The following is a 13,335-nucleotide window of genomic DNA, read 5'->3' on the forward strand; positions in this document are numbered from 1 at the left end:
GCCGATCGATCGGCACACCTCTAATTGATTCTTTTACACTCCCTCCTCAAGAAAATGTCTCCAACTAGTTTAAATAAACTAAGATCGCCAAACTCTAACCAGTTCAACCTTTAGAAAATCACCACTATAATGGATCTTCCAACATAGCTTTGTATGTCATAAGACCTGCAAGAAAACATGCATTGCATTTATGTTCCATTTTGTTCTGAAGGCTCATTCCTCCACTTGTTCTGGATAGGACTGGTTGATCCGGATTGTATTTTATCTAGTGATTTTTTCATTTTTATTTTTTTAACAGAGAATCTATACAAAGCAGATGTCTGAGAACATACATGTCTTCAAGTGGAGGAGGAGTCTTTGTCAGCTTGTATTGCAAACAATAATCTAGCGGGTAAAGCTTGGTTGCCTGGGATTGTTCTCTGCGTGTGACTGACACCTAGAGCATCGCCTTGCCAACAGCTCCGTCAGAATCTCCGTCTTTGCGTGCTTCAACTGGTTTGCAGTCAGTTTGTGGTGCATCACGTGCCTTGTGGGTTGCTGGAAAGCGTGTTCTGTCTGTCAAGAGCTGCATGTCTAAATCTGATGTTGCAAACAGATGCAGCAACTTGTGAAGATATAAAACTGAGAGTTCCAAGCACACATGCAGCCAAGAGAAAGTCACACCAGCACAGGTCCTCCAACTTTTGATGACTTTCATAAATAGTATTTGGGATTCTTCTTTTTTTCCAAGATTTTTTTTTTTCAAATCATTTAGTTTTGTTTAATGTGAAGCCAGTAATTTCACAGAAGAATAGTAACTACAGCATGTTTAAATTAAAATCGTATTATTTAAGGTGTTGAGTTGCTCAGGTAGAGCACGTACGCTATATTCATGTATCGTCTTCCCCATCTCTCTCCACCTAATTTCCTGTCAATTTACTGTTTAATAGAGGCCAATAGTACCAAACGGTCTTTACAAAATGTGACCTAAGAGAAATCTGCCACATTGCCAAATATTTTTTAAAACCAACTGCAAGGAAACAAGTGGAAAAACTGTTGGTAATTGTTCATGAGTGGAGTTTTCATTTTTGAGAACTTTGACCTGAACAATTTTGTTTGCAAGTGGGGAACATGAAAGTAGTGCAGTACACTTTAATATCATTTGGCGGCGCTGTTTGGAGGTGGACAAAGGATAGGAACAAACTCTGTGCATATTTCACAGAGAAAGAGAGGCAGCATTTGCCCTCAAGCTGAGGCTATGGTCAGTTTGGTGAGGACATTTATTAGTAATGTAGGTATATGCACATCCTTGTTATTGGCATTGACCTATATGTATGTATTCTTAAACCTTTTCTTCAGAAAAAATGTAAATGAGCGAGACCTACTTCTGGTAGCTGTGAACATGGTTCAGAATATGGTGAACTGTGAACATAAATCCCATTTAAGCCTGCAGAGACTGAACCTAGCACTATTTAGAATGAACTGGTGTCCTTCCACTGAAGGACACCTTGACCAGAGGACAGTGGGCTTTTTACCATGATAATTCAACACAGTCCTTGAGTGCAAGAACGCCTGGGGAAGGCTTTCTTTTCAAAAGAGTTGAGAGGTGGAAAGATGTAGTTACTACAGAAGGATAAGAGCAATGTACCATACCTTGAAGATATGGAAAAAAATATTAATGCTATTATAGTAGTATAACGCTAAGTTAGTCATTTGAGTTTAACCCTGCCTGCCCAGTGAGTGTCCCACTGACAGTGTAACGCATCCTGAATATGACAGACCATAAAATGGGCAAATGCATGGGTCTGTGCTGTGCTACTCAGTAAAAATGAGGCATTAGGAAGAGAACGATGACGGAACTAAATATGTTGAGATTTTCATTTAGATTGACCAAAACGGACAGTATTGGAAACTGGTAAGATGGTGCATGCTAAGATGGAAAAGTTAAGGTACAAAAAGGCAAAATTGGGATGGTTTGGACATGTGCAGGGAAGTGTAATGGCTATACTGAACAAAAGATAGTAAAGTTTGAGCTACTGTGGAGGTGAATAAAAGGAAGATTTCCCTCCTTACTAAATGAGGCGTCGAAGGTTACCTTAACCCTTGTGTTTACAAATGGGATCCAACCGACCCCACACCCGTAAAACTTGTATCATTTGCCTAAGTCCTCACACGCACAAGGGTTAAATGTTGGTTTTCTTCCTCAAGATTTCGCTAAGTTGTGAAAAAGAAAGAACCAACCAAAAAACTGCTAAAATTAAGTAGTTAAAAAAATACAAAGTGAGCTGCAGAAGTTAATTACTTAATAGTTCCAGTATTGAGGAAAAGTTAGTTATTAATGTAGTGACATTGGAGCTTTTTTTTTTAAAGACTTGAAGAATTGATTTAAATAAAATACAATTGTCAATTGCAGACAGTGTTTTTCAAAGCATCTCCAACTTATTGAACTCCGATCCATCTTCAGTCCTCTTTTGCCTAAGAGGAAGAGGACGTGAGGCGTTAATCGACATTTGTGTACGAGTCACGGTCAGGAGGTTTCACCATCGGGGGATTTGAGCGTTGCAGCTTGTTTATGTTGCAACATGGACGCAACAACAAGTCAGGGGTTGATGAATGGGAAGATGCCTCTAATGATCGTTAAAACACTCCTTTCTCCACACGCAGTACCGGGCCATTTATCAGCTGCAGAGTTGGGCCTGCAGATCCAGACAACACTCTTGCACGTCTCACTCACTAATCAGCTGCTTCTCGGTAGCCGTGGCAACCAGCAGCGGAATCCCTCCCCTCACTTTTAACTCCTCTTCTGTCTTTTTTTTTTTTTTTTTAATGTTCACCCTTTTGCTTTCATGAGTTAATCCTTTCTTTATCCTTTTATAGTCTTCCCCAGCTAACAAAGGAAGGGGAAGTTAAAGATGTAGAAAACACTGAGTTAAAAGAAAAAGCAGGTCTGGTCTTAAAGCACTTTGCAGGCTGCTGCCTAGCATCTGATTTCCTCTGGGAACTCCGCTGAGATAAAGGCAAAGAAAAAAGTCTTGACCGTGTGAAAGAGGAGGGAAAGGAGAAGATAAAGATGGGGTTTACCTGTCAGGTTGGGGCCTATTACACCAATAGTCCCAACTTGATATGTGCATAGGTAATAGATGGGATAGAAATAAAGCTGGAACCTCAACGGGCTGGAGAGTAAGGCATCCTGAAAGGAAAACACACATCATTTACTTTCCAAGTTAAGAGACGGACAACGGAAAAGTCATATTTTGAATTATGTCTGCAGATCTATGCAAAGAGGAATGTAGCTGCAGGTGATTTGTATTTAAATGCATCGCGTGACCACGGCAACCTGATAATAATGATGCTGCCACCGTAAAGGTTGAGCTAAAGCATTTGATTTATCTTACTGTTCACACTTGCGGTGGTTACACTGAGACCTCATATATCTACAAGCGGTAGAGCTGCACAATAGCAGGAAAATATGTAATTGCATTACCATTCTAATGATGTGGTATATTAAGTATAGCCCCCATTTTCATGACTCTTTCTTTCCTTCATCATAATGTCCCAAACACAGATTGTCAGAGTTAGCATCTCTACCACTAAAAACATAAGTGTGGGCATTATAGGTGGAACAGAACAAAAATATTATCAATACAGAATGTGCAGGCATGACATTGAAATATGAAATTCCATTGAACATTACATCCAAGCAATCCTTTGTGATTTGATATGACGTTGATGGTTTTAATTTGATATATTGTCCAGGAATCATATTGTATTCTGCCCAACAGAATGCGTGACAGAACCTCCAGTGGAGAATTAGTTGTGTAATTCACCTTGAATATGGGAGAAAATTACTAAATAGCCACCAGTATATTAATATTACATCCTCCTGATATATTATTGGCTGATAACCAATATTTATCAATATTATATAACCTTACCACTTTAATAATGACCACCCCACCAACATTTAAACACCTCTCTCTGAACCAGTTAAACACCCCACAATCCTGTCCTGCTTCACTGTCACTTTTCCTATATCGTTCATCCCTAATTATTATCATAAAGCCATAGTATCATCTTAAAGGTGATGAAAAAGGAAAAGGAGTCTAAGAAATTATTCCTGAGGAATGCCATATCTAGCAGAGGTTGCCATCTGTCTGTTTTTGTTCTCCAATAAAAAAAGATGTGTGCTGTGATTGTATAGTCATTTAGATTTAGTTACTTAATGCCTAAAATACTTTGAACTTACTGTGTTTATTGTTAAAATATTCTTACTTTAGTTGAGGATCAAACAAAAGCAGAATCTTTTCACATTAAGGTTGCATTCACACCAGCCTTGTTTAGTCCACTTTCATTGAACTCTGGTCTGTTTGCCTAGAAAGTCCAGTTTGTTTGGGGAGGTGTGAATGCAATCGAACTCTGATGCGAACCAAAAAAGCCATCTCTGGTCCCCCTACAAACATAGGTCTCAGTTTGGTTGACATGAACTTTGGTGTTGTTCAAATGTGAATGACAAGCGCAGGGCATTTTAGGTAAATGCAACCAAAATAATTGCGCAAGTGTAGTGCTGGTGGGAAAAAATGTTTTTTTTTTTTTTTTTTTTTACCAAAGACAAAGGAGAAGTCCTTCAACCAGTAAACTCAACCACCTCTCCATTTTTGTGAAGAAAGGAGTTGCACTCAGTGTCTACTTCAGAGATTTATGTATTGCTTCCCTCAGTGGTTCTTAGTGTAGCACCACCACAGGCAAGGTGGACGGGTTGCTCAAATGATTTGGTTTGTTTGACACAGTTAAGTGTGAAAGAGAGCTGAAAATGGAACAAATTTTCCCCAATCAAAATTGAGGACCACAATTGTGCGCAATTTTGATCCCCAACCTTACCAAGTCTACCGGACTATCAGGTGTGAAAACTAATTTTGAGTGACAATGTGTCACAAAATAGGCAGACACCTATTATGTCGAATTCTTAATACTACGTTCAGGTAGCTCTCCAAAGGTTCACTAAACCATGTAATTAGCAAACTTTGTTTCAGAAGTAATTCCTTAACACTGACTGGTAACATGCCTAGGCTTGTCTGTTTCAAAAAAATTAACAAGACCTTATCAAGAGTTATACACCCACATTCTTCACATTGTTCTAGAAGATTTCACAGGGAGAAGCCAGGGTCAGACTGCCTCCGTCCTTGACTCATTAGAGTTAACAGAAATATTTCTAATTGTGGTCGTCCATTTGGACATTCTTAGTTGAATCAAAGCAAGGTGTTCAAATAAACACCTTGAACTCAACTGCATACTGTACATGACGTCGTTTACTTTCGTTCATGGACACCGCATGTTCACGTTGTCCTCATGAATCATAGACTGAAGTGTACGCCTGTCTGATAGTATTCCTCCGCTTCATCCGGGCTGTGCCCTGCGTTCTGGTGAGGTGGAAGTTAAATATTTACTTTTCTCTGGAAGCTTCCGCCCATGGCCAAAGTAAATGGTCCTTTTGATTCCTCACACTTATTGCCAAGGCTTTTGGTATAGTGGGTCATGAGTTTGCTTTACAGAGACAAACAGTTTCATTGAGTAAGAGATCAGAAATGTGAAATATGAAAGGACCAATTCCAGCCTTGTGAGCGTAGACTGTCGATTAAGCCTTAAACCCTTCACTCTGTTCAGATCTGTTTACATATTATCACATTCCACAGGTCATAGGTATTTTACCAAGTTATACACTTGACACTGACGTGGGGGGAGAAAAAAGCTCCTTAAATGTTTACACACTGACGCTGTGGTAATATTTTAAGGCAAAAGTGTTTCTGTGTGTGTGTTTACATAGAATTAAACTATGAATGAATAGAGCTACTGTTCAACAAGATTAGCTTATTTTAGTAACCCACAAACTGAACTCCAAGTGATTGGCTCTGCTAAAGCTTGAAGCAGGGGTTTGTTATGTGTTCATCAGAAACTGCCCCAATGCAACACTTACCCGACTCAAAGTTTCATCTTTCTCTGTACTTCTCTGTACTAATCAACATTAGTATTAATTGTTTGTTAATCAATTCGGAATCGACATCCACATCTCTCATCAACTTCCAAGAGTGAAAGTATAGTTGTAATTCCTTCCACTTTGTAATTGTGAACTGCTTTATATCTTTATATTGGTTTGCTCCATAAAATCCCAATAAATCTCATTCAGTTTTGTTAAGTAGCAAAATGTAGAAAAAGTTAAAGTGGTATGACCACTTTTTGGGATGCTCTGTGCTGCATAGAAGTATGTCTGTCACTTTCTGACAATGCGTTGGTGAGATCATGTGCCAGCAGTCTCTGCTGAAGCCTCTTATCGCAGAGCAGCACACTCTGATGACTGTGAAAGTTAACATTGATTTCCTGAGAACTTTGACAACATTACAACACCTACTCTCCAGAGTATGGTATTCCATGTTCTGCCATTATTAGTGTTTCCAGGCCTTGAGCAACCAGTGTTTCTAGAGAACTTGAAGGCGGGTTCATTTCCTTTGTAAGCGTCATGCACTTTTCTGACTACAATGAATAGCATGAACAGAACTACACCTCAGAGATCTGTTCTCACACAGGCGAAACACGCTTGGAACGGCTTTCTCTTCATCTTGCTTTCTGCCTTGGCTTCTGGCATTACCTTCCTCTATGTTCCGGAAAAGAGAGGTGTTCTTGAGAGGCCCCCCTGCCTTCAAAAGACAGACTTGCAGCTCCATCTCCTTATTGATCCTCTTTTCATTAAAGCTCTTTAATTTAAGATTTACATTAGAAAGCCGAGGGTGCCATTGGCTCGATATTACATCATTCTCCACAGTTATCTTTTTAAAACATCAACATAAGCAGGATGTGTCACAGGTGATCTGTTCGCTCACTTTTAGCTACAGTGACTCTCCTGGTTTAAAGTGAGCATTGCATCACACCTGTATCTGTGTGTAATGCGCTGACATCAGGACAGTCCACTATACTGCAATTTACTGTAATTTTCTGCTGATACACTATAATGAATTATTCAGAGAAGCTTTATATGCACAGCACACTCTTAATCAATGCGGGGTGATCTCATATTTGTCATGCTGTAATTGGTCGCAGTGATGGAGTATTAGTGTTATACTTATCATAATGGACTTTAATGGAATATTCTTCAATCTTTAACATGTCCCATGTGTATGATATTGCAGTTCCAAGCGCTCAAAGTTGCAGTGTGTAACAGTAATGAAGATCTATTAAAAGTTGAAATGAATTAGGTTTTTTTTATTACCATATTCCCTCTGGAGTCCTTCAGTATAACGGAGAACAATGGTGTGTAACTACATTCCTATCAAAACCTGAAGACGGTGCATCATAACCAGGTTGTATGTTGTTTTGTAATGTAAGAAACCGAAGCAAGAGACAAAACAGTTTTCAATAATTCACCTACATAAGCTCAAGCTGTTCATCAGATTATCAGCAGTTTAAGGCCATAGCCTTGAAAAGTTTAAATCATAAATCTGACCTCCGTCATTTCACAATAGACATTCATAAATGTGTCTGAGATGAATCATAAATGAGGCTTCTCGTAAAGTTCTATTGCTGCCAAGGTTGGATGCAGTCATTTTCAGTTTCCTAAAGGATCTGGAGTCATTTGGGACGAACGAATCAAGTAGTAAACCCAAGTCAATTTCACGTGTGCTGAGCTGGAGGATCAAAAGACAGATCCTTGACCCAAAGTACTGTCCACTGTCCAGTAATCCTGAGATGGAATTTGTGAGCAAAGGTTTTAGAAAAAACCTTACAAAGCCGCCTGTCCTTCCACGCCTCAGACTTACCCACTTAAAATTTGCAAAGGAGCATCAAAAATTGGTCATTGAAAAGTAAGTATCATTCTTGTTCTTCTGAATGCTACTGCCATGATGGGTACTTTCTTTTTCTTTCTTTTTTTTTGTATCTCTTCGGACCTTGAGACATTGCTTTGGTCAACATTTATTGTTTTCCAGTTACTGCTGGTATGGTTGTACTGTGATTGTGATGTAGCTCAAATTAGACAAAAATATTTGGTATTTAGTGTTGTTGCACTAAAGTCAACAACGATGACAGACAACAACAATAATAGGAAGAAAAAGAAGAACATATCCATACCTAAACACCCACATGTCTAAACATTGGTTGTCACAGAGACGCTTTCTGCCTCAGCGTCTGAACAACTTGCAAAGCTTACATATAGTTTGTGTTTTCTCTGTCGCTCTGCAGCCATTTATTGTTTCTACTGGGAACTCAAAGTGTTGCCAAAATAATTTGAGGGTAGTTGTCATAATAACTACAACTGGCAAGTTTTCACAAGATGGCTGTCTAGTCCAAATGAGATCTTGTTATATCTCTAGTAGGTGGGCTGCTCGCCGAGTAACACTATTGGCTATCGGTCTTAAACTTTTAGTCGTCTGATGAAGAGCTTACTTAAAAGTGAGCTTCCAATGTGGTTATGATCCATTTTGAAATGCTGATCACAATATTTACATGTACCGTACAGATGTAGGAAAATAAATATATTTTTCTAACCATTCATCACCGTAAAAAAAACAATCACACCCCACCCATACTGCTCCTGTGCTTTTGTTAAATAGTCCCACGATCCTACAGTGCATCAATGTCACATGACCAAAATATCAGTTGTTGATATCAGCCCAGGTTTACTTATCGGACAGACACTGAAATCTTAAATAATGACTAACGTTGGCTGATGCTGATGTTGATTACAATATGAGGCGCTTCCCTAGATTTAATATTCTAATCTTAAATGTTGAGTTTTCATTGACTAAAAACGGAAAATTAATATAATTAACAGAAATAAAGGCTGAAAGCAACAGTCTGTTTTTAATTCATCTTTATAATGTTTCATTTAGTGATTGAAGTTACTGAAATAGATTATCTTTTCAGTAATATTCTAATTCATTGAATGTGACTGTTTTAATGAAGTCTGTACCCGGTATTGCCTTACGTTTCAGGGACAGAATCTGTTCAAAAGTTGAACCAGCGATTCTGCAGCATTTCTGTTCCTTTTTTTTACTCACAGTATTAAAGACTTGTCCGTTGATCAACATCAACACTCTTCCTTTAACAGCTTAACTGTTGACGGTTTTAATGAGTTAACTGTAAAATAAAACCAGCCTAAACTTGTTTTAAAAGACCTCAGTGCTTGTTTCTGTCACAGGATCTTGCCATGCTAATTATCCCTGATTTTTAGTTGTTCTTAAACAGAAAATAGAGGCTCAACCTTATTGCATAACGCAAGAACAGAGAATACTGCATGAATGAAACAGCCTCACCCCAAGATAGAAAAACATAATAATAATAATTAAAAAAAAAAGATTAAGCAAATTTGGAAAATTTCTGTGAATTTCCCTAAATGGAAGATGTCTCTGTTGTTGGGCTTCTACGCCTCTCCTTATAAGTAAAACATAAAATGTTTACTGGGCCCCGTTTCTCCCATTTTGTACCAATTTGTTCTGAAGGTTGTACCCAGATGATGTGCTATTGGGGCGGGGGCTAAAAATCGCACTGTAATGTTTTGTTTAGCTTCCTTTATCTTTGATTTGGGAATCAATTTGTTTTTTTAGAGTTTAACTTTATTGAACATATTGTAATAAAAGAATAAACCAAGTCATATACAAAGGAAATCAATTTAAAACAAAAGCAAGCAAAGGACAAACAGTAGTAAAGTATATTTACACATTCAAAGCAATGAGTAGAAATATAAACTCACTTTTATAGCATCCCCTCTAACATCAGAAGCATCATCCAATAAATTACTGTTCATGTTAACTTTGTTATAACATTCTTAATTAGTTAGCATTTTCTAAATCCATATGTATGACTGGTACAATGCATTCATATTTCCATGCCATTAAAATTCTTTCTAAGTCAGTATACCATTATTGACAACTCCATTAAATAGTAACAATAACATTGATAATAGCCGTGATAGCAGTAATTATTTCTCATATGAATATGCAGTGATCATATTGTGTCTGTTGTTCAGTTTTTTTCTGGAAGTGCTTCTATGTTTTTCCAACGAGTTTGGTAACATGATGTCTCATGGTTTCCGGACCAGTCATGAATCCCGGCTTTGTTGCTTGGAAAATGGCCAGGCTGTCGGGGAAGAACAATTTTGTTCCCAGGAAACCTCCAGTGATTCAGCGGATCACTGGTGACCAGCTGACTGCCTGCGATTTTATTTGTTTTGCTTTTAAAGGACACATGCAAGGTTCCTGCACCATCTTGACAAGCATGGACGATGAGTTGAGGATGAAAAGTGATGTTCATAATCTGAAAGATAATAGCTGGACTTTCTGAAAAATAAAGAATGTTTTGTATTTACTGTATGGAGCTCCCTAGAGCCCAAGCTTTTTTACCAAGCGCGGCCAAAATTTAAGTAATCGCTAACTTGAAAGCATGAGACCACAAAAATCTTATATTTTTGTAACATTTTTAAAACAAACTTTTTGTGCCCTTTTTTTATTTTATCTTCTCAATAATAAGCTAAAAAATGTAAGTTTTAATAAAGTCAGTATGTCAGTTTTCTGTAGAAATGGATCAGTAAAAAAAGAAAAAGATTGTTTCTGAACAGTCTTTTTTCCCCCCAGATTGTTCAGAAAAAAAGAACAATCTGATTGTTCTGCTCAACAACCAGATTCCACAGCAGCTTAATCTCTTCATCCAACCAGACTGTAAACACAAAGAAGATTTCACAACTAGAACTGTCATCAGATGGCTGTATGGCAGTTGAGCGGTTGAATACATTACTGTTGTGATGGAACGTAATAAGAAAAAAGAACCTTTGTGTCCCCAGGGGACTCCATAGTACTAACAATAAGAAAATGACCTTTTATATTTTAGTTTTTGTCCATCTTCCACATCATTTTGGTTTTCCAGTTATTGCCAGATAAACATACTCATTCAAAATCACCACTGCTCACCAACCAGGACTTGTGTACCTGGTACCAGTTTCCAGTTTCCTTTGAGGTCTGTGTTACATGTTTGTGTGTGTGTTAATTTGTTTTACTTTTGTGTAACCAGGTTGTTGTGTGTTACAGATTTCTGCTCAGGTCCCTCTTGAAAATGAGATGTGGATCTCGGTGGCGTTTTTACCTGGTTAAATAAAGATGATAACAATAATAAATACATGTCTGTATTAATGTAGTAATGTATTGCGTACGTCCAAGTATCTTTTGTCAACTCATAGTATTTTTTTTTCCAAAGACATTATTACAGCAGGTTATTTTTGTTATCCTATTGTAATATGATAGGAAAAACACCACATTTTAATCAGACATGATTAAAAGTTGCTATTCCTTCCATCATTTTTATTCATTCCATCTATCAATACATAAGGCGATTATTGCTCCCGGTCAGGAGAAAAAACAAAAAACCAAATTTTGACATTTTTCTCCTTTTTTCTTTCTTTCCCCTATTATCTTCTTTTGGATTTGTCAGATTATTAGAAAGCGCATTTTAAACTAAATGCTGTTCGTTTATAGATCAAATATGGTATTTTTTGTTTTATCTGACACTTTGTTCCACCATATTTTGTTGGTTCATCCATCATTTTAGAACACTGTGACATTTTAACTCCAGTGAATACCTTGCTGTCAGCTGAAACTTTGTTTACGGCAGTACTTTTCCATTTCAATGCTTTCCATTTTTCTGTTTGGTCAGGCAGTTTACTTCTTTTTTTTTTCTCCATGCAGGTAGAAATCATGCGGATGTTGGGGAAAAATAACATAAATCCACATATCTGAATGCTTAAAACTTGGTAAAGCCCCCCTCGCTCACTCCTCTTAAAGCCCTTCTGCTGAGTTCACTCTGACTAACGCTGATCCACCTCAGTCAGTCACTGTCACTGTTGTTTTGGTGACATGCTCCTGAAGCATCAGCCTCATAAATCACTTCACTTTTTACGTGTCGACAACATGAGTATTACTCAACCGGGGCCTTGTCCGTGTCAGCTGATTAAAGTCTCCGGTTTGTTTGTGTGTCGTTCAGAGCCTCGCTGGCGCCTCTGTGTGGCAAGAACTTGAAACCGCACCTTCTGCTGATTCATTTCCAGGAAATGACAGTCAGTGGGCGGTGAGGCAGTGCGGGTTTGGCAGACGGAGAACGGCTGTCTGCGACGGCGGCGGTTCTGGAGGGACCTGTGCGGGGCTGACGGGGTGCCGGAGAGGTGGCAGCGGGAAGGGGCGGGGCCTCTTCCTGTTAATTAGCAGGACCATGTTGTTATAGTCCAGACAGGAACCTCGCAGGGGATTTTTCAGGGGTTTTTATTCACCTGCCTGGTTCCACATGCGAGTCTGTGGGTTGTGACGGATCTTTCTGAGTGTTTGAGGTCTGGAGACCTTTACAAAGGGAATCTACCTGCTTGTCATTTGCAAAATGTGTGTGTGCTTTTTTAAAACGGTGTGTGCTTTTTTCCCCCCAGCTTTTAACTAGGGATGCACCGGTCCACATTTTTCACCTCTGATACAGATGTCTGAGGTTTAGTACCAGCTGATGCAGATTCAGTACAAAATATCAGTGCTGAATTTACTTAAAATGTTTCTGCTTTTGAAACATAGTCACAGATCTACTGAATTACGAATTAAGTTGATAACTCTGCACCAGTACAGCACACTTAAATATACCAATAGCTTCACAAGTTTGGTCAAAAATGTAAAAACACAACAACTTGTTCAATAGCTTTGTTTCCCTTGAAAATATAATTGCACACATAGAATTAGACTGAACAGATCTACCTTCATTGTCACCTGATACCCGATGTAGAATATCTTTCAGGATCAGATACAGACATTAATATCAGATTAACGCTTGCTTACTCTCTCTCCCTCTGTCTTCCAGGACCGTTTCGCTGAGATCTTCGGGGGCAACGCGGCGGCAGAGAGCAGAAGATCTCAGGAGAGCTTCAAAAACTGGCTGCTGCTGGGGATGAGTGTGGTGACGGCCTTCATAGCCGGGTCCATCTTCGCCCAGAAGCGCCTGTGAGCGGAGGGGACGGCCACCCTCGCCCCCTCGCCGTCCAATCACTACGCCCAACGTTAAACATGAAGGTCCTGTTCGTCTCATCAGAACTGCTGATGATGTTTACTTCGTCCCACAACAGACTGAGAATCCAAAACGTTGCCGGAAGACTTAAAAAGAAAAAAAAAAAAAGTTTTTAGTATTCTTGTGTTCACTTTTTCTTCGATACGATTTTGTGGTTCTACAAAGACTGACATGTTGTTTTCATTCACTGAGCCATTTGTTCCCTTTTCTCTCCCCTTGCCACTTTCCTTTTGTTTCTTTAAACTTTTTTTTTTTTTTTTTTTTTTTTTTTTTTTTTTTTTTTTTTTT

At 38.6% G+C, this 13,335-nt stretch overlaps 1 protein-coding gene across 1 annotated transcript in view; it reads left to right on the top strand.

Annotated features, from left to right (window-relative positions):
* The window catches only part of bcl2l1 (BCL2 like 1), a 46,451-nt gene extending 33,286 nt beyond the window's left edge, over positions 1-13,165 (top strand). The window contains 2 exon segments of the mRNA XM_015014390.1: positions 12,844-12,963; positions 12,965-13,165. Coding sequence (XP_014869876.1) covers positions 12,844-12,963; positions 12,965-13,138 — 294 coding nt within the window. The 3' untranslated portion in view covers positions 13,139-13,165.
* Positions 13,166-13,335: the final 170 nt, after the last annotated feature.

Source organism: Poecilia latipinna, unplaced genomic scaffold (genome assembly GCF_001443285.1).
Source record: "Poecilia latipinna isolate Pla-1442-1.1 unplaced genomic scaffold, P_latipinna-1.0 Scaffold1810, whole genome shotgun sequence".
NCBI classification, from domain to species: Eukaryota; Metazoa; Chordata; class Actinopteri; order Cyprinodontiformes; family Poeciliidae; genus Poecilia; species Poecilia latipinna.